Raw genomic sequence first — 25,725 nt, forward strand, 5'->3', positions numbered from 1 at the left:
GAAGTCACCTTGCTCTTGACAGTCAAGTTTCCAGGGAATTTCTCAATAAACAAATACTTTGCTTTATTTTCTAGGAGTAATAATATGATGTTAGAAGCGGTGGCACACCGAATAGTCTATGTGGGTTGTGCATGTATTAACTACTTCCCTTGAAGAACATTGCCTAAGACACCATATGCCATTTGAATCTGATTTTAAAATAAGGATGAATCAGCGCTATGTTCTGAATGTAACATGCAAAATGCTGCAGGCTCAAATCCAGCACTGAACTAAAGATATTTTTGGAAGTGTAATGCTCCAGATACTGTTAAAGACCCACTTTTTATGTTACTTGGTAAGCTGAAATTAATTTTTGAAAGTTGCAGTGCATTTTTATCTATTCTTTCATGTAGTTGTTGTTATTTACATTTGTTTTGACTACTGCTAACTTTATAAATATATTTAAAAATATTAGACAGTTGTTCTAACTCAGATACCTTTTTCTATTTAAGTGTTAGCTCTTAAAATTTTTCTTTTGTACATGTCACAAGTGCATGACACAATATCAGACAGCAAGCCATTAAAACTGAAGTTTAAATAATACTGAATTATCTGCTTTAAATGCCTTTGCCTTTATATGATCACTGAAACCTGTCAACCTCTCCCTGTTCACTAAAAACATTACTAATTTAGCTCAGGAAATCTTGAATTCAAGACCAATATGTTAAGGTTGCTATTTTTATATGAAGAAAAAGCAGTATGATATGATCACTGAAAGTCTGTGTGTAAAATGTCAATGAATGTCATATGACATTCACCACGGTCTTTCACTGGGGGAATGGCTCTCTAAGACAAAAGTGTTCCTATATCAATTTTACTACAAAAAAGTTTATTATTTCTAGCTAGAAATCTAAAATTTTTGTGACAATAGCAAAATTTTACTGCTTCAAATATTTACCCGTTCTGTCTTATCCTTTCTCATTTGTTATTTTCTGAGAAAAGATATGAGATTGGTATGATAAGATCTGATAAAAAAGATATTCCTTTGTAAGAAAACAAAATGTTTCCTTGACAACAGTTACAGTCACATGGTAGTATCTGTTCCTTTGAAGATGTGCAAAAGAAGAAAGTTCTGGATCAAGCCTCTATTAAATTTACCTTCCTTTGTCCTGTTAAGCAATGAAAGGAACTATAACTGTTGGTATTCTCAGGGTCAATGTGAGTCTTTACTAATCTGTAACAACATAATCCAAGTCCTTTGTTCCCCAGAGAGAAGGCAAATAAACTGTAAATGGAAAAAGCTCCTCAGGGAAGCAAGCAAAAAGAATAGAAAAAAACTAGACAAGGGTTCTGCCAAAGGGTCTACTGTGTATGACAAGCACATCCCACAGTTTACATATGAAGATACCATAGCATTCATTCACCATCACACTGAAAAAATGCTCTCCTATTACTAAGGAAGTAATGAAAAAAAGGCTTATGAGGCTTTAAAGAATGTATGAATTGAAATTTCTTGTTTATATTAAGTAAAAGCAATATTAGGAGACATCTTTAAAATAACAAGTACTTAGAGATATTCCTAATACTTTCTACTTCAGGGAAAACAGAACTGTTAATTTATTTTGTGGATGTTTGGATGATTGTATTTCTTAGATGCACTAAGAGAACTGAACAACTGGCATTTTCAAAGAGAAGTGTATTGACACCACTTACACTCCAAAATCTCTATCATATACAAATTAATGCATTTCTGTTTGCTAGAGACAACCACTAGATTCACTTACTCTCACAATGAGAACTTGAATGTAGAAAAAACATTTCAACCTGGTTCTATGGAGCTTCATAGAGGTTTTCCAGCTTTTGCTACCTTTCTAAACTCCAACTCCGGCACTTTCCCTCTCAGTACAATATTTTCTCACAAGCCAGTGTTCTTTAAGCAAATGAATTCACTTTACAGTTTTAACTATTAACACTCAACGTGATATTACAAAAAAGATAAGCTTAGAATGGCATTGTAAATAATGCAAGCCTCCTAATTAATAAGGTAACCTTTATTTACCCTTAAGGCATGCATAACATAGTGCTTTTGAGAGGTAAGGAAAAGTGCAAGATAATCCTCCTATTTCATTTCTTCAGAAACAGGCCTTATTTTAACTCAATTTCACAAGAAAGGTTGTACCTGTCCAAACCAGCAGTTGCTATAAAATAGTCATTCTGAGCAGATTTTTCATGCTTTGTACTCTGTTTATTATCACTCCAATGCCTTTAGTCAAACTAAATCTGGAGGAACCTTTAAAAAAACCCAAAACGCTATTCTGTAAATTTATCCTACATATCCAGTGTGAAAACTACAAAACAAAATATTCCTCTCTCATTCTCTTTTTGTTTGTGTTTAACTTGTAACAGCTGAAAATGTAGAAAAGGCTAAATGGGAGACTGGGAAAAGCCTGTAACCTCTAGCCAAAGAACAAAATGTGTCTCATGAAATACTCATGATGCTGGAGAACATTGTGACAGCCAGGAATAGCATGGCTATGAATTCTGTGATAATACAGAAAGAATTTGATTGAACTATTTTCAATAAATGCAGCAGATCACAACGTACAAGAAACTCAGTATAAACACCAATTGAAATGTGTCCTGTTTGGTAAGTGAGGCAAAGCAGGAAATTTCTATATAATGTTTTTTAGTGAACTGCTACTGTCTTTAAAAGTCATTATATTTGCATGATAAGCTAGTTTGACTCTATGGTCTAGTGTGCTTCAATTTAACTTGCCACAGCACATCTCTTTTTCTTTTATTTACTGAATGACATTTTTCACTGAATAATGAAATATATTTTGAATTAGAAAAGGTGAAGTCCTGCTAGTAAAATCACTCTAGCATTTATCAAAAACATTAGTATATTTTTATTAGTAGTACCAAAATACTATGAAGATCATGATTTCTTTTTAATGCGGACTGTATTACATTATATTTCTGAGTTTATTACACAGTATTATAATATATTTCCTCCTTATCAAATCAAAATTTTGCACACAATCATAGCAGTCTGAAAGATGCAGTAGTTCCATTCAACTGTAGATTTGCTCTGTATCTGATTAATTCTCCACTTATAATTAAGTTGTCATAGCAATGCATTTTTATTAGCACTGATTCATATGCCAGTAATGTTCTGGAGACAGAGCTCTTGATAGTTTTTTAATATTCAGAAATGCTAAATTATAAAATTAGCAAATACACAAGAACTGGTCAACTTGCTTGAGCAGAAGAACATGTGATCTAACTTAAAACAGGCCAAAGCATAATCTGGCATACACCACAGAATGGTGGCTCAGCTCAAGAAAATAAAGGCATATCCTATATCTGTTTAGTTTTCATATTGAAAAGGCCTAATGATAAAAAAATTACTCAATTATTTAAAAAAGATTAGGTGATTACATCTTACTAGGCAGAAAGAAAATTTAGTGTTTTTTTCTAAAGTTGCTCCCTTCATATATTGGTACCTATATGATACACTAGGCAGCTGCAGAGAATAATTATTGTTAATGGGAAATGGCTGTACTTTGTTGATGCTGTTTTAGCACGTCTTTCTCTATATATTTTTAACAGATAACTTAAATCACACATATTTATAAGGTTTCAAAATAATAGGAAATCATCCTCTGAGGACTAGGACTGTTTTTTCAAGGCACTTATAGCAAGTTTCCACATGCATGAATCTGCGAGAATGAGACAAGAATCATGAGCAAAGAATATTGCCTGATATTTCATTCATTTTTTTAATTCAGAATGTGAAGAACAATGTGCATTATGTTCTAGCATCAGGTAAATTGTGAGTCAAAGAGAGATGAAGAAAAAAAGAGTGTTAACTTATTTCTGTGGCTGAGAAAGGAGGAAAATAGAAAAAAGAGACATTATTTTCCTCATGTCTCTGTAGAAAGCACAAGGCTTAAATTCTGAAAATGTTGGTTGAAAAAAGCATTGTGTGGCACATATCCTCTAAATGTTCCTTCAAAGGGCTGATGAAGGGGAAATTATACTGTGAATGTAATAACTGACCTAACTAATATATCTTAATGAAGATGTGTATTGATTTGGTTATGAGGAATGCTTAGCCTCTAAATATATAAATGCAAAATGGTAATTGTTGTTCACTCTGAAGTTTCTGACCTTCCCTGAATGATGTGAGAAACACATCTGCTTAAGTCAGACTCTGGAAGCTTGCAAGCAAGGAAAAGGTGTGCAACTACTAGAAATTTAACATACACTAAATTTTAACATAAGAGTCAAAAATTAAACCAAAAAAAGGGGTTTCAGACTGAATCACAGTTGAAATCTAACAATGGCAAAGATAAAATTACTAAGGGAACTGTGGAGTGATGGAGGAAAAAAGAGACTAAATAGCTTAGCAGAACTTTTGCTTCCCTCTCAATTCTTGGTATATGCATTTTTCCTTAGTATCACTGTCATTGGCAAGGAGCAACTAAATGAAGAGAGATTCTACAGTCATTTCTGGATACTGGAAAATGCATAAGCTCATGGAGGAATATGGTTTTATTTAGGTGACAGAGCATATTAGACATGGAATATATGTAGAGTGGGAAACAGTGCTCAGTATACAACCAAACCCTGAAGACTTACAGTCTTTCAAGTGATAATAGTAGCAGGCTGAGGTTAAGTGAAAGTTGCACCATTTTACAGCTTTCTAGTCTGTTTTTAATGAACATGACCTTATTCACTTTCTTGGATGTATTCCTAAATATAAGGTACGAACTGTCACTATAGGATACTTCTAATTTAGTTCTTTGCTACTAGACAAAAGCTCTGAACATTTTTGAATCAAATGTTCAAAATAATTGCTTCTCCAGCAGAAAAAAAACAACCCAAACCATTGCACTATATTTTTTACTTGTATTAATTTTCACATACTAAAATATCACTCAATAGTAGCAGAAATAGCAACTATGGACGGACTCTGAGATAAGCTGTAAAGAGTGAGCTATGGTGGGAGGCTATAAGACAATAACACTAACTAATAATTAATAATATAATGCACTTTGAAATTATTAGTTGCACCATATAGAGCTGCTGACATATCAGAAGAAAAACCAACCATACTTGTTTTTCCACAGGAGTACCCAATAACAAAGCAGATAGCATCAGGTGCCTACAGCTGCAGTGCCAGCATATTTATCTCTCTTAGACAATAACAAGTAGTGGAGACATAAACAGGGGTGAGACTTAACCTGACTTCAACAAATATCTTTACAAATCTGATTGCATTGCCTACATAGAAAAGGCATTTTTGAAGATCTAAGATTGGACAAGTAAGAAAGAAGAAGGTGTTAAATCCTCAGAGAGGATAACTACAAAAGATAGTAGAGAGAAATACCTGGCTATTGTCTACTCTCACTGTAGTATTGCCTGCTCTCAATGTAGGCTGACAAGGTAGCATAACAAAACCCCTTTGTGCTTGTTTTGGCTGGAATAGAGTTTATTCTCTTCACTGATGATGAGCTAGTATGGGCTATGTTTTGGATTTGTGCTGAAAATGGTGTTGATAACACAGGGATGTTTTAGTTATTACTGAGTATCACTTGCAGAGAGCCAAGGCCTTTCTGCCTCTCACCCCACCCCACCAGTGAGCAGGCTGGGGGTGCACAAGGAGCGGGGAGGAGACACAGGTGAGACAGTTGATCCCAACTGACCCAAGGGATATTCCACACCATATGGCATCATGTTCAGCATATAAAGCTGGGGGAAGAAGAAGGAAGAGGGAGACATTCAGAGTGATGGCATTTGTTTTCCACTTTCCATAAGTCACCAATATGTGTGATTGAGCCCAGTTTTTCCGGAGATGGCTGAACATCTGCCTGCCAATGGGAAATAGTGAATGAACTCCTTGTTTTGCTTTGCTGACATGTGTTGCTTTTGCTTTACCTATTAAACTTTATCTCAACCCACAAGTCTTCTCACTTCTACCCTTCCAATTCTCTCCCCCATGTCACCAGGTTAGAGTGGCTGTGTGGGGCTTAGTTGCCATCTGGAATTAAGCCATAACAACCTTCTACAAACATCAGCCCAATGTTAAGAAAATGTTATTGCCAGGTTCTGAGTGGGCTTTGTCCTTTGAATGCCTTGGTGAAAGGAAGAATAACAATCTACACTGTTACTCATCAGATAAATACAATAGACTAGTCCCCCATTGTTACTCCCACTCATTTCCCACCACATTCCCCTTCAGTGAATAATAAAGCTGACCCTTTCCTCAGACAAGGGATAGGTCATCTTGCAAAGGTGTATGTTTGACAAAAAATGCCTCTCTGCCTGCCAAAAGCTCTGTCTACTTCTCTCATAATGACTCAGAATAATTTTATCCAACATCATACACAAAAGAGTACTAGATCTGATTGCTCGGTTCTGCCTTATGATTATTTATCAAATGCAAGACATATAGGCAAAGTACTGGTAAATAAACGTGACATGTAATATTTTCCCTTTTCCTAGTTTTAAGTCCAAGACAGGTAGAAAGTCAGCCCACAGATGACCAAGAAGACAACGTTTCCAACTCACTTTAAGTTTGCACATTAACTATTAAACAAATCCTTTCCCAAAGTACTTAAATAAAAAAAACCTGATGCCAAAGCTTGTCTTGGATCATCATTTTGAAGCTGTAACACAAGTCGTCACTTTGAGTGTCAACTGAGATGGGACAAATGTGTGTTTAACTTCATTCAGCACAGAGATTTTTATAGAAAAGGAAATAAGCTTTGGTTAATGTGGAAGGTGCTACTAGAAACAGTGAGCTGTAAGTGAAAAAGGAGCAAAACAGTGCGAAATGCTTTTTTCCTTGGCCTACAAAATAAAATTATGTCATTCATAAAAAAGATGAAAAAGGACCTTATAATACTATATTCATTTATTGGATAATTATGACTTTGACTCAGTGATTCTTCTATACTTTGCTATCTGAATAATAAAAACAGCCAGACTGACATCATACTTGTGCTGTTATTCAGCAAGCCATTCCATTACCTGTATATTTTTAGGACAGTGTAAGAATTAACCTTGACTACTTCATTCTGTAACACAGACTCTCTCAGGAAGGTTTTGAAAAAGGAAATTTTCTGATACCACAGATCTCAGTGTTGCAATGATATGTAACATTAATGTATAGCAACAAACTAATGTCAAACAGTGAAATGGTGAATAGGTACATTGTAGCAAAGAGAAAAGTGAAAGAGAAGGAAAAAGCCTAGATATTTTAAACAATTTTTTGTTACTATAGCCCAAGGCTTCCTCTTGATTCTTTTCAAGCGGCAATAAAAATAATATTAAATATTTAAAATGTGAACAGGTAAGTTTACTTACTGTTTCCTGGATGCCAACGCACTGCATTTAAATATGCATTACAGTAATGGAAGAGAAATTCATGCTTAGATCGAGTAACTTTTCCTTGAAGTAAGGGCAGCAGATCATGTCCATCAATAATTCTGAATAGGAAAGCATTTCAAAATCAGAAGAATCCAAACCTCACTTCACTGAGAAAGTACTATAACTCTGCACATCTGCTAGTAAAAGAAACCAAAATCTGAATGGCCACCTCCATCTGGTCAAGTCAAAGAAAAACCTTCATGTGCTCTTTCCTTTGATTTTTACATTACTTAAGTAAACATTAATTGTACATTTTTTCATTATGAATGGTTGTTTTCTCAACTCTGTTTTGTTTTTTTGTTTTTTTTTTTAAATGAGAAAGTGACCAGATATATGTGAATAAATTGCTACAACACAGTCCTTCACGTGTACCTGCTCAAGCGTTTGGGAGTAGCCTGGCCAAAGTAATCCTAAAACTAAACTAGAGAAATATATGCTGGGCTCTGTTAGCATCCCCAGAAGTAATGGTGAGAATTCTGTCCAGCATATTATGCATGCCTGAATTTAAGACAGAAGTAGTTGTTTCAAATTTGAAAATCAACTATGTTTAAATACATATTTATCAACTACAGACAGACAGACAGACGTACACACTCATTGGTATATATAGATATGTATATAAATCCTCTAAATGCTTCTGGACAATTCTGATCATGCGCTGAAGGAGTCAGTCAATTTACATAAAAATTGACTTATAAAATAAGTAAGGCTTTTAAATGTTTCCATAAATTAAGCCTTTGTATTGCTCAAATCAGCTGGAAGAGGAGAAATCACAATCTGCCTTTTTGACCTGGTATGAATTACAAATTTTACAATAAGTTTTATAGGAAATTAGTTTTTGCTGATATACATATCAGCAAGTAATTCTTTCTTAAGCATTTTGAGCAATGTCTCATAAAAACTTTTTGAAACTTATAAAAAGTTTAAAAATGTCTATGTTAATTTTCATTACCATGAAACATTTTTCATGTTAGTGTAACAAGACAGGTACTAACTTCACTTTTTTAAGCCATAAGCTACATATGATGATTAAATTCATGGCAGCAACTGTATGCAACAGAGCCATTATGAGTAGCACTTTTCTCAAATGGTAGCCAAGAAAACATCCTGGAACTCCTAAAGCTATGTTATCTGATAACTCTGCCTTCTGGGTACATCCTTGACTGTGGGGGTCTGTTGAATTAGAGTCTGTCCCACTTTCAATTTGTCATGTTTTCTTGCCTGAGTGACAGACTCTTGTCTTGCCCCTGCAGGCTTCCTCGTTAACAAACTAAGAGCAGGACAGACGCATGTATATTGTACACTTTCTGTTTTAGAGCCTGTTGATAGGGAAAAGGGCATCTCCACTAATATGTCACCAATACTCTTGCATTCCTAGAGCTGCTGGTTTCAGAGGAATATATAAGACTCTTTCTGATGAATAATTTCTCTTCTTTAACTAGGAGCACCTCCTCCTTTTCTTTTAACCTGCTCCCTCACAGTGACTGAATCCCAATTGTATTAATTTTTCTTACTTCTAAGGAGGAATTCAGTGGAGTAATAGGAATTCAGCTGCTGGATGGAAAATGCTTCAAGATAGTCCATGACCTAACATGAAGCAGTACTTACAGCATCCAGTCTACAGAAGAAATCTTACAGAAGAATCAGAGTGGAGCAACCTACAAGTGGAAGTTACACAAGTATATTGGGATTTCTATCAAAGAGATCAGAGAAAACATCAGTACTTAGTCTCCACTCAAGCAATATGAAAACAAACTGCATAGTATCTGCCATATAAGGACCAATCTGAACAGCTGAGGTTTGACAGTTACCACTTGTAGGGCATTTCTCAGGACCAATCTGACTAATTTTTCATGTCTTACACTTGTCCTACCCTGCCATTTCCTTCAAGCACTCAATGAATCATCATTAGCAGAATGACTCTGCTCAGCACTGGGCTTTCCCATGTGGATTCTCAATGCTTTGTGCTGTTTGTGTGTTGTAGATGTTGAAGGATATGTTTATCAGCAGGTTTCTCTGCTTACTGGATTTGGAGGGCAACAACACTTAAGTGCAGGTACTGCTGCTGAGATTGGGTATCTCCCAAACCAGACAAAGCCTGGAGATGTAGCAGTGTCAGTAAGGTATCTTATGAATTTCAGAAACCCAGTGAGTTTTCTTATCAGGCTGCAAAACTCTGTAAGGGATTATTTTCACTAACTCGGCACAGGGGAAAAAAAGTCCAAACAACAACAATGAGAACAACAAAAACAAACAAACAAACAACAACAAAAACAAAAACAAAAACCAACCACCAATCAACAACTCCCCCCCCCAAAAAAAAAATGGGAAAAAAAACCCCAAAAAACAAGCAAACAAAAAAACCCAAACACTTGTGAGAGAAGCCTAGTTGGCCATGAAGTTTAAAGTAATTTACAATTGCAGTTCCTTTTTCTACCACATTCACTCATGCAGAACACAACTGTTTTGATACATTCATTTTTGCTTTTGGTAAATATTTCCAGGTTTGATTTGACAGTATGTTGCTCTGATGGTTTCTCTTATCTTTTTGGTGCTTGGTGCTTGTTCTGCAAGTTAAGCTGTATTTACATACAACGTTTCTGTAAAATATATCAGTATGTCAATATGAAAAGAGACAACATACTATTGTAAGGATAAAACCCAGTTTCTTACTTACATTTTCACCTCTATCTTAATAGACATCACCAGAATGTATAAAACACTCATGACACTTTCTCTAAACCAGAGATGACTACAGAGCATACCTGTCAGAGGGTAACTGTGCCTCCGCAAGTTTGACTACGGTAGGAAATATATCCATGTTACTTGTTGGCTCATCAATATAGGCACCAGCCTGTATCACTCCAGGCCAATGGAGAAGACCTGGCACACGAATACCTCCTTCCCAGTTTGTTGATTTTCCACCTGTAAAATTAGTTTTGTTTGCTGAGAAATCAACTTCTTCTTAGATAATGCTCCCTCCACAAGATTCAATTTCCAAACATTAAACATTCTGCTTAGCTAGAATCTTTCCATTAAATGTATTTATCTTATTTTTACTTTGCTAGATTTTCCACCTAGAGTAGTACTTTATCACAGTAAATTTACTAATATGTATTAGTATTTAGTATAAATAAACTAAATAAACGTATTTAGTTTACAAAAACGTAAACAATTGCAGGAGATTAAAAGGCACTTTACAGGAATCTACATATAGAATTTGGTCTAGATAGTGTGTCCCATAACCCACTTTATTCATGTATCTCCCTTTTTCAAATTAAAAAAAAAGAAAAAAAGAATTACAACAAAGAACTTCAAGAGTTCTGTTTCCTCAGCCTCTTTAACCTCCAAAACACCTCATAGATGTCTATACCTTTGGTGCCAAGCTCAGGCCTTGCTATATGTATATGTTATCTATTTTACTGAGTCCTTGATGATCTTTTCTATTTCAGCGATAGTGGTTTCAGAATCCACCTGGTTTTCTACAGGTTTTTCACTGTTCGTAAAGGTAAATAGTAACTTCAAGATAGAAAATTTTCTTTTGCAGAGATATTTACCTATATATATACATATTCTTGTGGCTGAAAGAGTATTAGCTCATGAGTCCTTGTTATATCAAATTTCTGCTTACATTTTTCATGGGCTTTATCAGAATTCATAATATTGAATAGTCAGAGACACATCTAGTCTGCAATCAGAAAACTCAGACTTTCTAATATCCAGCATTATGTCAAGCAACAATATTTCCTTAAGCTGTTTTTGGAAAACAGTGCCAGGATCAGATCTCAACAGGACTACCTGTCTTCTAGAGCACTGTTAAAAGTTTACTCCTGTCAGTGAGTCAAATCTGATTCCATTCACATGATAAAGTGTTTGGCTACCTATTCTAAAACTCAAGAATGAGATGCATGTACTATTTTTGTTTACATTCTTGTAAAAAATATGATTTTTCAAAACAAATATGTAAATTTAAGTTCATAAAGTTGTTATCTGGGGAGGTGTAGAACACCTGTTGCCTAGCAAAAGGAAGTGTTCACCCAACAGTATGCTGCTTAGTTGTTAATTTTGTTAGGTCAAGGTCAGAGTAGGTCTCAATAGACTGTGTACATCTTCTGTAGAAAAGATTATTCCTGTACAACAATCATTAGGTTTTTCAAAGTTTGGTGGGATTAGGTGTTAGCTAGCAGGAAAAGGTCAAGACTGAGCTATGGTGCATAGAAAATCCTGTTGAGTGGGAGTAGTTAAATCCAAATAAGAATTCAAGAAAAGCACAAGGACATAAAATTACAGATATCTTCAAATTAACATACTTTCTGTGAACAGCTATGCCAGGGAGATAATTTGGTTCATGAGCCAGATCCTAGTTCTGTGTACACATCACAGCACCTTTTTGGCTGAACAGTATCAACAGACAGAAAACTCCAAGAGTTGACCTATACTGTAGGTAGCTTTAAGTGTGAGGTTCCTTTTATTTCTGTGTACAGAACCCAGTAACAGTGTTAGCTAGATTGGATTGCTTAAGTAAATTCTCATTACACTGTTATCTCCTGTGTAATCTGAAGACAGAAAAATTTCAAGATAAGGGGTGAACCTGATTCCCACATGCTGGAATTCTTAAAACCTAGATATTGTGTCACTTCCACAGCTCTTAGGTTGACAGTGCAATTTTCTTGAATCACTACAGAAAAGGTCAGAAAAGTTGCACATTACCCAAGCACAAAGGAACTCTGCAAACTCCGACTCTCCACTGTAAGATACAAAAAGCAAAATTGACTCCACAGTAGAGCTATACCTTCACTTACGTCTATGAAGAAGTGACTGCTGTTTTCCTTTCAAAAGGCAAATTGGAGCATAATTTTTTTATAGCTCTGGAGATTGGGAATAGCAGGGAACCAGGGCAGGAAGTACAAGTCTCTGCAGAAGACTGTCTTCTATTATCTATGCTTACATGGTATTCATTTTTACTACAATAGTGTTCAGCGACATCACTAGAGTTGCTTAATGCCATTATGTGATTACAAATAGCTTGACATATATAATTTTTAAAAATCTAGCTGTTAAACTTGCATTCTTCTCTGCATTCTTTTTTCTTAAAAAAAAAAAATAAAATTTTTACTTCTGATGCTTGAAACATGAAGCAAACATCCAAATAGCTAAAATATGAGAAGGGCAATTAAAAAATCCACAAAATATCATTATTTAAAAAAAAATATCTCTTAATATTAAGGATCTGACTCACTAGTTTTGTATTTTGCTTGGACTTGACAACACTGAAATGGAGAAAAGACAGCAACCTAGTAGTCTATATGCCTTGCAAACTCTAGGCAGCCTAGCTATATATTATTTTTGTTCTCTTAAATTCTTATAAAAGTTTTTTTTTAAAGCATAAGATACACCAAGCTGCATCTTCATGCTTAGCTATCTATGCTTTCTGAGTGGTTGCAGCTTTCAGTGTTATATTGAACAATAGCCTATGTTTACCTCTCCTGAAAAATCCACAGGAGCAGGCAAAATACATAACTCTCTGCAGTCATCCACAACATGATATCAAATTTCCATTATATCCTCATTTTAAATCTTAGCTAAAAGAATACATCTTTTCTTTTTCTCCCTCTGGTTTAAATTGACTGCTATTATCTAACTCTGGGAATAGAGTTTTTACAAAGGATGATATATAAAGGGGAACTCTGTGGTAAATTGCTATTAACATGAATGATAAAAACTATTTTAAATACCTTTCTTAGATCATGTGGATTATAATCATACTACCCTTTCCTTCCTTCATATATTCTTATTAAAAAAAGCTTCTAAATCCAATTTATTATCTTGAATAATACAGAAATACAAATAAATTAATTATTCTACCCATATGTAATATACTTTATGCTACAAATATCAACAATCTATTGTTTAGTTTACAAAACGATCAAAAAACAATTTATTTTCAATGGCAAGTTCACTCTTTATTTTACTGATTTTTAACTTGTTTCATGTACTGGTTTTGCTAATTTTCAAGCTGTTCTTGTACAGGTGAATGGAATAGACATGATTCATTTGGACATCTCCTCATCCGACCTTTCTTCCAATCAAAGGAAATGATCTCTCAGGATACTTTTTGTTTCAGTCAAAATTACAAGATGGGTTGATCATTTAAAAATCTTGACCACTTTAGAGAGAATATAAAAATACAGTACATTTGAAAAAAAAAGGTAAACTTCTGCTTTCATTCAAGTCAAAAGTGAAACTTCAATAAATATCCCTAAATATGCTGTAGCGTGGTCCTTGGGGCCAAAGTAGTGGTCATCTTGATTTCTCTGTGGCTTACAGGAAAAGTTTACTAATAGCTTCAAGAAAATCTGCTGAACTAACTTGTCACTGAGTGTATAAACTTAAACTAAAATAATAAATTTGAATGGATAATCAATTGGATAATTGATTCCTCCAGTTGTTGTTTAGGTCTCACAGATCTGCAGTAGATTAAAAAAATCAGGGTTTAAGTCCTTAGGAAACACTCATCATTATTTTTCATGGATATTAACAAATAATGATGATAATATCTATTTCTAAGGCACAAAGCACTTACAATGAATGTTGTTCAAATAGTTTGCCACTATCAGTGCTGGACTCCACTTCCACTAGCAGCAGAACTCACGACCTACTCTGGTGGCACAACAGTAGCCTAGGGCCTGTATGCATTGCACTAAGTGCTTCAGAAGTACAAAGACAGACAATGTTTCTAATGCACAAGTCTGAGGTACAGGAAAAATACATGTATCCAAAAGAAGCCGACGGTAAGAGATGCAAGGAGACTCCACAGCAATCCTGTACATAACAGAGTGGGATAGACATCAACAAGTGACAATGAGGGAGAACTTCTACTGTCTGCATATGTACCAGTGAAATAGTATAACGAGAAAAGGTGTGGAGAAAAGTTTTTATTGTCTTTACTGTTTACTGCTATAGATTATATACACTGAAGCCAGTTCAAGAAATTACTCATTAAGAAACTAAACAAAAATTACCACAAAATATTTAGATTTAAATTCTCAGGGTACCACAGAAGAATATAGTGCCATCCTTTAAGCCAGTCATCTTACACTGGTTGTTTTTTCCATGGAGAAAAAATTCTGTTAATTTATTTATTCTATTCACCTTATTCCAAAGTAGAGATCTGAAGTATTTTGAAAAACTAACCTTATTTCTGTTCCTAAAGGAAAGCTATGGTGACTAGCTCAAATGAGCATGCTTCAATGGGACAATTAGTGAAAAACACCTAAGGAGAAGTCAGTGCAGGTATCCTGGCAATCATATACAAAACCAATACCTCAGTGTTCCATCCCTTTCAACAGAGAAATGTCACAGAACTGAAAAAAACCCACTGAAAAAATTACACAGAAAGTTTTAAGAAGATACTTTGGTTACACATAATAGTGTCCATATTTCAATCTAAAAATATTAATATTAATGTATTATCACATATGCATCCAGGAGTACTTCATGAGTTCAAGTAAAAAGACCTTGAGTTGTTGGGAAGAAATTCTTATTAAAATAGCCACTATTTTTTGCTTTAGAAGCTGCATCTAGATTTAAACCTTTTAAAGATCTTTGACAAGGACCTTCAGGAAAAATTACTGGAACATTAATCATGGGTTAGGAGACAAAAGGTTGTCATGAATCAAAATCTAACAGGCAGGAAACAAAAAGATTAAACAAACAGCCTATGACCCTTTGCAAAAGCAAGTCAATAGTAAGGTACCTTGATGCTACTCTGTGTTAAGCTCCTTACTATTTTAATATATTTCCTTCAGTTTTGAAAGAGAATTGAGCCATGGAATTGAAAAATCCACATGACACAAAGTATCAGAGGTTGATCAAATTCAGAAGAAAAGATAATGCCCTTCACACCAAGTTGGATGAACAGGAAACGATGCAACTTCAAATTCTGTAAAAATATTTGCAGCACAATGAACATTGGAGAAAAAAATAACTGAACTAGAGTCTATGGTCTCAGTTATTCAGGCTATAACTTTCATTGCATACTTATGAAAAAGAACCCATACAAAAACTAAGGCTTTATGCATATCTGTAATCAGTAAGATACAAAGTCAATAGGATGAAATGGATAATATTAAGAAGTTAAGTATATGGACAAGTTGACACTTAATGGAAAAAACCAAAAGGTTTTGACCTGTAAAGTCTTTTTAAAAAATACATTGCACAATTAGAAATAATTCACAGAGGAAAATAACAAGAAATTAGGGATAAGGAAAAAGTCATCAATTAAGATCGATAAGAGAGACAGAAGAGACAATTATCTTCTGAATGAGGTATTAAAGGCAAGGAGGCACCAAAGAAGTATTTAGAACAAAGGTAAACCAGGGAAAATATAAAACCTTTTCCCTCCTTTATCCTATATCAGAGAGTTGAAATGAAATGAAATTTACAACTGTCCTATTTCAAAATAGTAAATGAAAGCACTGTGTTCTCATTGACAAGTGATATAGGCTATACTCAGAATTTAAAAAGACTCAGAGTAGAATTTCATTTCCATATGATGAAAAATTATATAACTAATTCTAAAAACTTTTGTGGAATCTCAGTTGTCAGGATTCACATCTTTAACCAAGGTCATACTATCTAGGATTAGAAGATCTTCTTAGGGATTTTCTTATTTACTACATAGATTCTGATCCTGATAACTAAATGTCAGAAAAAGGCCACTGGAAAGAGATTTTCATCCATCACTTCAATATTACTATATAATGTCTTCTGAAAAAAGATACTGCAGAGATAAACCAGACTGTGTATGGCAGCAACTGCTTAAACACTGGTTAGCTCTGGTTTTCAATTTCAAGGGCTATCCAAATTTATAGAGACTGTTCCATAGTCAGAATCCAGGGCAATAAAGCCTTCAAATAGCAATTTCCCCTTTTTGCATCCAGTCTTGTAGCACTGGCCTAAGTCTCCAAACACCTCTTAAATTTTATCATTGGTGCTTATTTGGCTGGATATCAAGATAAATTACTGAGTTAGAATTGTGGAGATCTGTTGAGAGCTTTTGATTCTAGGGCAGAACCAATTATTGCTGAGTGTACCGCTCCAGCTCTGACAAGAGGGTTAAGTGGCTTGATTCATATTCACATTTATACAGCACTCATATACAAAAAGATAAGTAGTGGAGATTGACTGGCAGAAACAGGGAGAAAGGTCATATATGTCTCCCAGTTTTTTAAACTACTCATCCGATGAAGCAAATTCCTAGTGTGCGCACACATGAGCACAAGCAGCATAAAGATGGTCCTTTTGCTTTTTTAGGCACACTGCTATATCAGTGCCTGAGACTTGGGACTTCACAGGTCTGGTCTCATTAACTCTGCCAGAGATTTACACACCTCTAACACTTTTCATCACACATGACTTTTAATATTAATAAATTCCTATGTATGAAAATTGCTAATTATGCAATTTATTGATCATTTCCACTTCAGCCCTTTTGAAAATTATGCATAATATACCTCTTAAACTAAGGACGGATATGGAGATGGAGGGAGTGGAAGATAAAGCAGAATTAATTGTATTTTTAAATGATAGAAGGATATTCAACTGATTGCATGGGTCTTTTAATTTCTTTTTATTTTATATGAATGTCTCTCATCAAATAATGATTTTGTTTCTTACACTGTGATTATTTTCTAACCCATTGTATATTACATTGCTAGCACAGCACAGTAAACAGAATCACAGAATGACAGAATCAACCACGTTGGAAAAGACCTCTGAGATCATCAAGTCTAAACTATGACTTAACACCACCTTATCAACTAGACCATGGCACTAAGCGCCACATCCAACCTTTTCTTAAACAGCTACCACCTTCCTGGGCAGCCCATTCCAATGCTCAACCACTCCTTCTGTGAAGAACTTCTTCCTAATGTCCAACCTAAAACTTCACTGGCACAGCTTGAGACTGTATCCTCGTGTCCTGTTGCTCATTGCCTGGGAGAAGAGGCAGATACCCACCTGGCCTCAACCTTGTTTCACATAGTTGTACAGAGTGATGAGGTCTCTCCTGAGCCTCCTCCTCTCCAGGCTAAACAACCCCAGCTCCCTTAGCCACTCCACACAATTCATAAAAAAAAAAAAAAAAAGAAGTCCCATTATTACCCAAGTAAACCCATCAATCAGATTTTTTCATGAATCCAGGTAAGACCTATTTCAAGTTTTTCTTTGTTCTGTAAGTATGAACACAAAATTTTGCAAGGCTTGAGAGAAAAGACTTCATTCAATCAAAGTTCCTCAGCAAGGCATATTCCCTAGTGTATTTGTATTTTTTTTCCCTCCTCACCATTTATCCTGTATCTTATGTCTGGCACTCGAGAAGGCAAATATTTTTTAGAGCTTCTAAAACACCTCAGGCTGTGCCTACAGCTACAGATATGTAACCATATGGTTCCTTAATTACTTAAATCACTATGTAAGGCCTGTGTGCTAACGTTCAAGGTACATTTCACTCTGGTGTTAGCCCAAGGGGACCCATCTGATAGACAGACCTCGTGACTTTGGCATTGCTTGTTTTGCTGCTGTAGCATTTCCTTGGCAATTCTCTTAAAATATAAGGGTCATTTCTCAGATATCTATTGACTAAAAACTGTGGAGTCTTCTCACTTGAAAACCTCATTGTATTGTTATTGCTTACTTTGTGTGCCTATATTTTTTCCCTTCTGAAGTTTTGTAGATGATATAAAACTGGGAAGCTACCATCCAGAAGGACCTTTAGAGGCTTGGAGAAATGGGCCAAATGGAACCTCATGAAGTTCAGTAAAGGAAATACCAAGCCCTGCATCTGCACAGCAGTAACCTCTAGCACCAACAAAGTCTGGGGGATGACTTGCCAGAAAATAGCTCTGCAGAGAAGGGCCTGAGGGTCCTAGTGAACAACTAGTGGAACATCAGCCAGCATTGTGCCTTCTGGCAAGGAAGGCCAAAATCATTCTGAGCTGCATTAGGAAGAATGTTTCCAGCAAGTCTTATTCTCTGCTCAGCACTGGTGAGACATACCTGGAGCACTGGGTTCAAGTGAAGAACTCCCCAGTACAGGAGACGTGGACATACTGGCGTGAGTTCAAAAGAAGGCCACGACAATGATTATCCAGCTGGAGCATTTGACATATGAGGAGAGACTGAGAGAGATGTTCAGCCTGGAGAATGCTTATCCAGCTGTATGGATTTACATGAATAAAGAGCACAGAGCCAGACCCTTTTTTGTGGGGCCCCTTGACAGGACAAGAAGCAATGGGCACAAACTAAAGCACAGAAAGCTTCATCTAAACATAAGAAAAAGATTTTTTTTTATGGTGGGTGTGATTAAACACTGGAGAAAGTTGCCCAGAGAGGCTGTGAAGTCTTCATCACTGGAGATTTTCATAACTTGACTGGATATAGTCCTGAGCAACCTGCTTTAGCTGACCCTGCTCTGCAGGGGCTAGGACTGCAGACACTGGGAGATGCCCTCCAAACTCAAATACTATGAGATCTTTTAGTTCTGTGATACTATATAGAAAAAAAAATCATACCTAAGGGCAATTTACTTCTTTCTCTCTACAACTAAAAGTTTTAAGTTTGGTAAATGACTTTCCAAAAATTGATGGATTTCTTTGATCTTGTCCCCTGAAATATGAGTTGAAAACAAATTACACAGCCACTACCCAGTGAAAGAATGAAAAGAACTTAATCTCTGGTAAAAAAAAACAACAGGAATACTCACTGAATTTTATTAAAAAGAATGAAAACAAGCATTCTTCCTGTATTTCAGTAAGATTGAAGATTTGACCTTGTCCACAAAGTACATTACAGTTTTGGTGCAAACCCAAGGAGATGATAGCTTTTCTCCCTGCATTTTTCAAGAATAATCAGAGAATGTTCACCTTTATATATGCCATTGTATCCTCCATGGACTTCTCCAGCACTAGAAATTTCTTCAACATGAGCCCCTTGGTCAGATGTAAAGTATACAAGAGTTTTGTCACTCAGATTATGTTTTACCAGCACATCCAGAACTTGTCCTAGGGAAAAAGACAATAAATAAATACAAAGGAAAAAAAAGGGACAGCTTTAGTATCTTTGAGTGGCTTTTTCATTAGTCTTGGCACACATAAATATTTTTTCCTTATGCCTTTTTGAGACCACTTTCCACATAAACTCTATTATACATAGCAATTGGCACCATGCAGCATACAGTAGGAGACAACTCCTCAAGGCATTTTGCAATCAGGACCATGGTTCGATTGCTGCAGGGTTTCTTGAAGTACAAAATTAGAAGATTTGTGCACATCAGAGAAAAGGGCTGATCCACAGAGAGCCTGTGACCTTTGGAAGCAGTTGGTCTCAATCAAGGAAGTCCCTCAGCAAGAAGATTCAAGCTGCTGAGGATATCTGAAAGTGTTTCAGCATGCAGAATAGAGCTCACAGTTTGGGGGTAAAGCCTTGCTGCCTAGCAACTATAGAGGCAGCATGGCAGAAATCTCATTGTGAGTGTTAAGACATTCTGAAAAAAAAAAAAAAGGAAGAGAATGTATGTAGTGCCTTTGGAGGCCACATGGTTTCATTATCAAACCTATTAATTAGTCCTTAATATCTCATCACATAAGAAGACATCAACTAAACTCAAAATGTGTTAGGTAATAAACACACACAGGTGCATGTATTTAAAAGAAGTATCCACATGGATACGTTTTGTAACTGTAAGGCAACATGGGCTCATGTTTCATTTTCACAAAAGGCTCCTCACACTACCTTGGCACTGTGGAGAGTCTTGCAGTGTACACAAATTACATTGAAACCCATTCGGACTGAGTTCCTTAAAGGGTGTTTATGAATGAGAGTGAAGCCGCTACTTGTAACTTGCTCCAGTGAATTTTATACTGATTAGGAATCTAAAATTATTGGTCCTGGAAAATGACCAAAACTTAAGAATATAATTCTTCACATCAGCCTGCCAATGGGCTCTAACCTTGTCCTTTAGGGATCTCAGAACATTTTATCTTTAACCTTTTTACTTAAACATTCAAAAATGGTCCAATTTGAATGTTAATTTTGATTTGTTCAACTGTCCACTAAGAATTAATTCCTCATCTAATGCCCAATTATTATGTCAAAGAAGATGAGATAAGGACTTTTAAATTATTTTCAGATCATCATTTCAGTTGCTATGTTCTTTTTCTGGATAAGGAGTAGTTAGTTTCTTATTGCTACTATTTCTAGTTGACTTTTAATGTTGTAGCATTCTAAAACTGCCTTGTTAAAACGGTTGACTGTCTTCATTTCTCATCAGCTCAGATGACTGGATCATGAATAAAGGAACGCCAGCAGTTAAATACCTATTCATCTTGTATGTAAACTAGAAGCAAAGAAGAAATATAAGAGTAGGAGAATTTGTTTATGTAAATTTTGAAGCCTCGTGGGAGTTGAAATTTCCCAACAGAGATGAAGAAAATCTGTTACAAAGGCTGACATTTTAAAGTTGGTGGGTTGAGGAAAAATCACGCAGATCCATCTTGCTGCATAAGGTGGACTTAGTGCCAGAAAAGAGAGAGGCAATTTCCCATTTGCTTCTGAGATTCTTTGGAGAAGGTACTTGCTAAGTAACTACAATATCCCTTGGAAAGGTGGCAATGATGATAAAAAAGCAGAGTATAAAGATAAATTAGGACATTATGTGTAGGTATTCAGCCACATGACCTCCAGAGTTCCCTTCCAACCTATATCAATCTATGACTTCATGATATTATGACAATAATAATAAATAGCATTGTGCAAAGAAATATATGTACAATGACGCACACAGCATTTATGTACGCCATTTTGCTTTATGAAACTGAACTTTCAAATTCATCGATATTAAACAAAATTAAAATAAAATTAGAATTGCACTCAGCATATCAAATTAAATGATCTCTGGTGATCAGAGACATCAGTAATCATTCAATAATGGCCATTTTGATTCCCTAATTAATTTGGGGAAAAATAAGAAGCAATGAAAAATGTCTTGCTATCACAGACAATTAACCTAAAATTTAAAAATTAATATTAAATATGTAAGACATTACGATGATATTTTTATTTAGTTTTTGTAATAGAGTCGAGTAGCTTGACCTTGCCTGGAAAAAAAACATTCTGACACTCAAATGTTTCCCATTTTAGAAAAAATACACCTCAATAAAATGTATAGAGATTCTCATCTAAAACTTGTTGAACTCAGTGGTAAAACCTCCATTTCCTTAAAATGGATTTTTAAACCAAAGAGGATTGGCTACATTAGGGTTAATTAATGAATGCTAAAATGACAATTTATTTTAGAGCAACTACATTTTTCAGTACAGGTGGACTAATAGTGGTAATTCAAATAACATTATTGTCAGAGAATGGCAATCACAATGCACTCGCAGAAATGAAGCAAAATTTCCATTTCTATTTTGATCTTGAACACTGACACCTTCTAGAATGAAAAATATAAATAAAGAGCAAAGTATGTGCTGCCAGGAGATAAGTCACATTTAAGTGCATTTGAATGAGGTTACTACTGTTCACTTAAGCAATACATTCATTTTGTAGTATTTCTAAATGGTAACTAGAACAGAAAAATGAAAATAATGCCTTGTGGATCTCTATGAAGAGATACCTTTTATTTGCAATATTACATGAATTTTGAAAGCAAATACTACCATGAAGGAAAAACACAACCTTTACCATTTTCTCATAAAAATTTAATTTCTTTTTAAGTCTAACTCATCCACTCTCACTACTTCTGTATATTTTAGAGACTTTAGAATTAAGTTACAATCGATGTATAAACATTCCCAGGCAATGGCAGTTAACTATTTTATCTGCCTTTGGAAGAGGTGAACTGTAAAAAGACCTTTTATACCTGTTGACTAAAATTAAAAAGATAGGCAACTAACTCGAAAGTAAATGCCTTCATATTAGACATCAAGGACAGTAAGATGAATTGTACCCAAAGTGCTAGACATGCAACTACATGAGCAACACACTTTAATGAATGTGGTGAACAGATAAATGATGTCTGCGTAAGAGATGATGGTAAAACTGTATTGCTTCACCCATAAAATATGATGGGAAGTATGTTACATGTCACGTGCTCTTGAATTACGGGAATGGGGCTTCAGCTGGCTGAAGTTCTATTGCTGGTTGCAGAGAGCAATACAAATTTTAATAGCATTTTTGCATGTAAAGAGTTTATACAGGATATGAAACTCTGGGATAGATAAGTCAAAACATCAGGAAAACCATAGCTTTGTTCAAGCAACAATACCTTGCTATCCCCAGAGTGGGAAATTATCAATAAAAATGGAAAGAGTTTTGATTGCAAAAGCTCACTCGAAAGCCACGTTCTAAAGAATTAACAGCTGCATTGATCTCTGTGGATGGTACCATTTACATTTTTTCCGATTTAAACAGAACATATTTGGAAAGACAACATTTCTGAATATCAAAATCAATCTAGCTGAAGGAGCTGCATAATTTCTGAAGCCATTTAGCAACTAGAATTTCAGATCAAGTTCCTCCTACTATAATCATTTTAGCAATATATATCACAATGTATGTGACTACCATTGTAGCAGACAAAGGTATTAGATCATTGGACATTTTCATTTCTTTTATACTTTTTTTAAGTTAAGGACACTGTTAAGATGTTACCTGTTTTAATTAGTACATCAGTGTTCAAAAATTTGAACAGTATACCTCAGTATACTCCCTCCACAGTATACTGAAGACTGCTCTCTATATTCAGCTCTCCATTCTTGCTTCAAGCTTTGTAAATTATAAAGAATTATTTCATTTGGAATGTGAAAATGCCAGTTTCAGTGGATTGGTAGTCATGTGAAAGTGAGAAGAGCAATTGACTCAATTCTTTGGAAGGAAACACAGTGCCATGCCACTATTCAACTTCTGTAGCACAGCCTGAATAGTAGCTGAACCAGCTTCTCTAATGCTGAATATAATTTCTGAGTTTTGAATTATGTAAAGCTCCTACTGTACTTATCTACATGAAGAGATAAGGTTTATAGAAAATGACTATTCATTTGAAAACAAGCAACAAACATTGAAAAAAAATAATGTATTTACAAACATGTTAGTGATTTGGAAAATTGTTCAAAGGTTCAGTCAAGTAGGAATAGGAACAATTGCACTTTATTCATAAATTAGTCTGCTGTCATTTCAAATCAATAGGAAAATATGTTATTTGTACTGATTTGAAATAATTTAGAGTATTGCTGAAACTATGAATAAAAAGCTACAGAAAACAGAATACCTCTGTGTAACCTAAGCAAAAGAACAAAATAGTCTCTCTACTTGTAAGGAAAGCTTTAAAGCAGTTTTCCAGATTCAAAGAAAAAACTAGATTCAGAAGGATGGTTAAGGATCTGCCTCAGGAAAAGAAAGCTGACAATAAACAAAATTCCTGTAAATGTAACATTCTTTTCCCACTCCAGCAGACTTTCATGTGTCTCTCATATCTAGAAACTTACAGCAAGCTTGAAACAACTATTGGACAAAGAGTCCAATAGATCAGCCATCACATCACTGCCTAGAATAGGCAGTTTGGTTGTAATTGGGATTTTATTCTTTTTATTTCCTGTTCAGAATTTGCTACTGCTGCTCATATTTGGTTTCAAACAGCATCATTAACCAGAATCACAAGTAACTTGTAGTCAGCTCTAGGGGTTCACCTCTGTGAGTGGCAAGCCTTTGAAATAAATGCATAAACTCCTACAAGTTAATGCTACATGCCTAACAATCTGGAAACCCCCATTTCTCCCAGAAAATATATTGATGCCATTCAACTATATACCCACCACATAGTAAAGCTCTTGGGAGCCCCTTCCTGCTACAGCAGTTTAAGGTAATGGCACAGTTAACTGTCTCTTCAGTTTAAGATTTTCACCTTATAAAAACTTAACATTGCAACTTCTGCATACCATTATTCACAAGCTAACAATCATTTTAATCTCTATGTTGATTTTCTGTGATAAAAAAAGGATACTTCACTCTAACGCACTAATCTGATTACAAAATCCGCTGACTAAAACCTTTGTATGAAAACAAGTTTAGTAACTAAGACCAAGACATCCCCGTCTTAATTTTAGCTTTTGCACATTCCGGGTTATAAATATGCAAATGTTCCTGTGGTTTGCTCAGAGCCATCCAGTTTTCCCTTGATAAATATGTAAATCAGTTTGTCTCTGCAGTGGGCAAGTAATTATCACTTCTAGACCTAGTCACTGAGAACAACACTTGAGGTAAAGATGGAAAATAATAAAACCATTGACAGCAACACAAGAAGCGGCTGCACATATGGTGAACAGTACATAAACTCTGCATGCAACTTCGTTTAACATTCAGAGGTAGAACACAACCATTGTAAAGTGGAAATTCTGAGACAAAGTATTAGGATGATGCTATGGCACATTATCCAGCCAGTCAACAGAACACATCCACCTAAGAAGACAAGTGATTCTCATAAGGATGACATCAGCATGTGAACCACAAAAGTGAGAGTGAATACTAGTTAGTGCAATTCTTTGACTAGAACAGAAAATAAATGCATAACTAATTATAAAAGGTAATTCCTGAAGGAAGTAGAGTGTAGATACAGTGCAAAGCTGAATCAGTTCTACTGCACTCCTATTTTTAAAGTTACACTATGGAAACAATCCATACAATGAAGTCTTCTCCAAAAGTACAAAGCTGGAGCCCCAAATGTGCAAAGTACCTACTATGATAGGCTAGTGGGATACTCAGTGTCAACAGGACATTCTGCCAAACAAGTGGCATCTGGTTCTGAAAAAAACATATCTACATTAGTGCTTTAATTGGTAACAGGAGTGCATATTTACAGTAAATCCAATCATGGATGGTTAATATATTTATGTTTCCATAGCAAAACCTTCTTGGATTTTGTGACCTGGATTCCTTTCAAAGTAAACTAAACTCAAAGACAAACTCTAGGAATGCAACTAAAGCACTGGCACTATTGATGGACATTCACTGTACAGAACCACAGTAGAGCTGGTCTGAAGTGAGTTTCCTGTCTCTGCTGGTGTGCTGACAGTCTCTCTCCAGCTTAGAAGAAAGTTCAGACCTGCCTGTGTTGGCAGTTTAAAACATGGAAGAATTGATGAATCTGCCACAGAAACTCTGGTGCAAGAATAATCCAACTCCACCTGTGCACACTGTAGATACATAGAGGGTACATACATACAGGGTAGATACATACAGTGTACACATCTA

At 35.3% G+C, this 25,725-nt stretch overlaps 1 protein-coding gene across 6 annotated transcripts in view; it reads right to left on the reverse strand.

Moving 5' to 3' along the window:
* STS (steroid sulfatase) overlaps positions 1 to 25,725 on the reverse strand; it is a 108,401-nt gene that overhangs the window by 21,588 nt on the left and 61,088 nt on the right. For 5 of the 6 annotated variants that reach the window (XM_039383387.1, XM_027750786.2, XM_039383389.1 and 2 more), the window contains 3 exons: positions 19,341 to 19,478; positions 10,182 to 10,341; positions 7,354 to 7,475 (listed from right to left, as the gene is read on the reverse strand). In XM_039383387.1, the coding sequence (XP_039239321.1) occupies positions 7,354 to 7,475; positions 10,182 to 10,341; positions 19,341 to 19,478 (420 nt within the window). The remainder of the gene's footprint in view (positions 1 to 7,353; positions 7,476 to 10,181; positions 10,342 to 19,340; positions 19,479 to 25,725) is intronic. The other variant, XM_039383391.1, reaches the window with a different exon arrangement.

The sequence above is a fragment of the Pipra filicauda genome, unplaced genomic scaffold (genome assembly GCF_003945595.2).
Source record: "Pipra filicauda isolate LSUMZ 115617 unplaced genomic scaffold, ASM394559v2 scaffold308_size869403_pilon, whole genome shotgun sequence".
NCBI lineage: Eukaryota > Metazoa > Chordata > Aves > Passeriformes > Pipridae > Pipra > Pipra filicauda.